This window comes from Physcomitrium patens, chromosome 24, assembly GCF_059467195.1.
Source record: "Physcomitrium patens ecotype Gransden chromosome 24, ASM5946719v1, whole genome shotgun sequence".
In the NCBI taxonomy this organism is placed as follows: domain Eukaryota; kingdom Viridiplantae; phylum Streptophyta; class Bryopsida; order Funariales; family Funariaceae; genus Physcomitrium; species Physcomitrium patens.
The window spans coordinates 11,051,999-11,056,045 of NC_143433.1; the positions used below are offsets into that span (position 1 = coordinate 11,051,999).

Sequence of the window (4,047 nt, forward strand, 5' to 3'; positions counted from 1 at the left end):
ATTAGTGAAGTTTTCAACCTACCAATCACATAAAAATACATATAAAGTCAAAAATATGTCTATGAAGCTTTTAAGAAATTAATCCATAAGATATTATCAAATCTATTTACTTCTACTTATTTTTGTTTAATTTCTTTAATCTATATATATATATATATATATATATATATATATATATATATATATATATATTTGGTATAAGAATAATGACTATTTGAATATTGATGTTCTATACTATGGTAACAATATCAAAACCATAAATCATATAAAATATTTGCATCATCAATATTTTATTTTTATATATAAATATTGTGATATAAGAATAATGACTATTTGAATATTGATGTTCTATACTATGGTAATAATACCAAAACCATAAATCATATAAAATATTTGCATCATCAATATTTTATTTTTATATATAAATATTGTGATTAATTTCTTTAATCACAATAGCTTAATAGTATCAAAAACTAAAAGCACCTACAAAGATATATCCTAAAGATAAAAAATACTATATATTTATAAAATATTTTATAATTTGAAATTCTCTCAAAAAATATTAAGACCTTAGATATGTTTTTTTGAAGTCTCATTAAAAAAATAGATGCATAATACACATAGCAAAAATTATAGGTAATAAGTAAATTATTTTAGATGCTTAATATTTTTAATACATCTTAAATTCATTTGGCCATTCTATTTATTACATAATTATACTTTCATTCTAATCATTACTTCTTATTTTATTAAGAAATGAACTTTATAAGTCATCCTTCATATAAAGTAGTTCCTTTGGCAATTGCATTCATCTCCATTTGAGGATAACCTCGGTACCTTTATTTGATGTTCATATAACTACCACTATTTCACTTCAATCAATCACTATTTCAACATAGTCTTTCAACCTTTTCCACCTATTTGGTATCAACCATAATCTTGAACATACAACATAAGCAAACAATGCGTTGTTGTACTTTGCACACATATAACAATGCTTTGTGTTTCATACAAAATTCAATGTGATAATCTTGGTCCAATCTTCAATTGCACTAGACTTTGTTTTTGTATCTAACTACTTTCTCTAGCAATTTCATAGTGTGATTTCCAATAATTTCTTTGAATATATCATTATATATTGTGTAACAAATTCATTGCAAATACAACCTCAATACATTAATATTCTATATTCTATCAATATAAAAAGCTTCTATCAAGCTTTTATTATAGTTTATAACATGACAATATCATTATTTGTTCCAAGTATATATCTTTTAATACTAGAAAATCAATTGATCAATTTTTTTTCTTTCAATTAATAAATTTATTCAATCAAATATTTTAAAAATTATTTAATAAAGGTGTCGTATGACTTATAAAGGTTGTGGTAGCTACACCAATAATTATTGTGGCAATAATATATATATATATATATATAAAAATGATAAATCAAAATTAAAATATTATTTTTATTATTTAAATATATTAGATATATTTTAGCTTATTATTTATAAATTCATAGATTCTATAAGTTCTTTAAAATTATATATATATAGAAATGATAAAGTGATCGAAATTTTTACAAAAGTGACATATTCTAACTTCACCATTATTGCAACCTACATCCTTATTCCCAACCATTCTCCATTTTCAACTATTACTAAGGATGGAGGCAAGAGGTTAGGGATGTTGAAAATAATAAGCAATAATTGGAAATAAGGAAAGAGTTGGATATGGGATGACGATTAAGAATAGGAGAATAGCTGGAAATAGAATGACAATTAAGAATATGAAAACAATTGGAGATGGAAATGAGATTTAATGATTTAAATATGTAAATTGATTTAATAAATAATCGAGTTGCTTTATCATTACTCTTTATATATATATATATATATATATATATACTTTTATTTTAAATCAAGTATAAAATAAAAAACTTCTCAATTTTTTTTGTTGTATTATATATATATATATATATATATATATATAATATTGAATTACTATTTTTTAATATAATTTAATCTATGATATTTTTTCTAATTTATCTTATATTTAGTTATATTTTCTTTGTATTTAAAATTATTTAGATTTTCTAATAAATTATAATAGTAATAAATTTTATATGCTTATAAATTAATATTATTTAATTCTAAATAAATAAAGTAAATTATAAATTAGTAATACTAAGTATACTTTAAAATTTTATATTATTTCTAACTTCTATAAAAATTTAAAATATAAAACAATATTTAACACTAAATATTACATTATTACAAGATAATTAAAATAACAAAGTCTATGTATATTGCAAAGTTTTTTTTATAATTTGTTATATATTTTAATCCACATAAATAATTTCTTTATATTTATTAATGTTGGTTTTAATTGCTCTGTATTTAAATATGATATTAAATTAAAAATTTAGTCCTCTTAATATTATTTTATGTTATATACTTCTAATTAAAATCTTTGCTTCATATATTTGCACCATTGTTTTCAAAAATTTGGAATTGGCAAAAGAAACTATCAATTATATCAATTATATCACATTGTAACTCTATAAATAATGCATGAATTACATTTTTTTTGGAATATACAATTAATTCAAATAGATGTTACATATCTTAGAAATAGAAGACGTAAATATATTTTTACATAAAATTCTTGTCAAGTCTCTCTTTTTGTACTTAAATATACAAATCAATATTAATATAAATTATCATTCATTTTTTGTTCAATTCAGAAATTCCTTAATACTCGTATTCCCAATATACGTGTTCCAACTGAAGTTAGTAACAACGCAAATTATTTGTTAACCGGAGGCATGCATTTTTTGACCCTATTACCAAGGTTTAGGCCATTTATAGTAGCATTAGACAATGTGAGCGAAAACTATGGACCTGTTTACATAATTTGCAAAAGCAATGTCTCAAAGACGTATGACAAAACTTGGGAAAACAGAATACTGCATAGGAAAATGTTAAGAAAACACTAACCTGATGGATGATATGTGTGCCTGCACCACGTGCTTGATCAGTGCAAGAGACACCAGCTCTTTCCAGCGCTCATTGTTCCTGTATCCACACAGAACTTGTAATCCCTCAATTAAAACCTAAGATCAGTTTAAAAAACACTCGTTATCATATGATGTAGCTCGATACTTGGTCGTCCATTCATACCGCTTGCAATGGTTGCATTAGGTTTGTCAAAAACATAACAGATTTATTCTACAACACTGAGGACCTCATTTACAAGCATGGGCGTGTCTTTAGCGCACAGGTCCATCAACAGAATTTCAATGTGCCGCACACTGAACGAAATATTTCCAAATGACTGCACACACAGAATAGGAGGAACGATACCTCAAGCCTCTACATGTAAGACTACATGTAAATGTGTGTGTGTGTGTGTGTGTTTTGAATGAGCAAAGCCTTTCAACAAACTCTGCATGTACGAGCTGTCGTCAACAATGACACCATCTGCGAGAAATTGACCTAGCTGTCACCCAAGGTGCCCCTCCATCTTACAACGCAATCAAACACACTCACCAGTGACATCATTAACAGTGGCAGAAATGCACGCAAATTGCCAGCACTTCCGATCCTGGTGCCGAATCTGCCTTCTGCTCTGATGCAAATCTTGCACATCCCATCGTAGCATGGCCGTTCCGTCTACGAGAAGGCAAGTCATGCAGGGAAGTTGCACCGAAGAGTCTGGGCTTTGGTTGGACAAAGCCCGCAATCTTCCGACGTCACCGCCGAACAATCCACGTAGACTCTAAAGACTGACGTGTACATGGGCAGCTCCTTCGTACTAATCGTGCTCTCACAGTGGGTTTAATCGATTGGTGCGCGTGGAGTTTCATCAGAAGACAGATATGTATTGTACACGTTCCTGATTTTTTAAGGTTTTGAAAGTTATGGGTGAGTCATATGTTTCGCATGAAATTTATTCCAGTCCGAATATATTATGCTCTAAACTTTTGAAATCATTTTAATAACATGCATGCATTTGTCCTTCTTTAAATAGTATAATGAAGAACCT

At 26.8% G+C, this 4,047-nt stretch overlaps 1 protein-coding gene across 2 annotated transcripts; it reads right to left on the bottom strand.

Annotated features, from left to right (window-relative positions):
• Nucleotides 1-2,306: 2,306 nt before the first annotated feature.
• LOC112276574 (uncharacterized) lies at nt 2,307-3,733 on the bottom strand. Of its 2 annotated transcripts, XM_024507986.3 has the most exons (3): nt 3,552-3,713; nt 3,366-3,447; nt 2,307-3,077 (listed from the first exon to the last, which is right to left on the bottom strand). In XM_024507986.3, the coding sequence occupies exons 1-3, from the start codon at nt 3,691-3,693 to the stop codon at nt 2,984-2,986; spliced, it is 318 nt and encodes a 105-aa protein (XP_024363754.1). In that variant the 5' UTR covers nt 3,694-3,713; the 3' UTR covers nt 2,307-2,983. The 2 variants fall into 2 exon arrangements, with proteins under 2 accessions (XP_024363754.1, XP_073387202.1); XM_073531101.2 differs by lacking the exon at nt 3,366-3,447 and having other exon boundaries at nt 3,552-3,733.
• Nucleotides 3,734-4,047: the final 314 nt, after the last annotated feature.

What these genes read in the sequence shown, in the direction of transcription:
- LOC112276574 (XM_024507986.3), bottom strand. Translation starts at nt 3,693, where the DNA reads ATGACTTGCCTTCTCGTAGACGGAACGGCCATGCTACGATGGGATGTG. An exon ending in CACTGTTAATGATGTCACTG is followed by an intron (nt 3,448 to 3,551) that starts GTGAGTGTGTTT and finishes TCGTACATGCAG; the next exon opens with AGTTTGTTGAAAGGCTTTGC. An exon ending in CTTACATGTAGAGGCTTGAG is followed by an intron (nt 3,078 to 3,365) that starts GTATCGTTCCTC and finishes GTGTGGATACAG; the next exon opens with GAACAATGAGCGCTGGAAAG.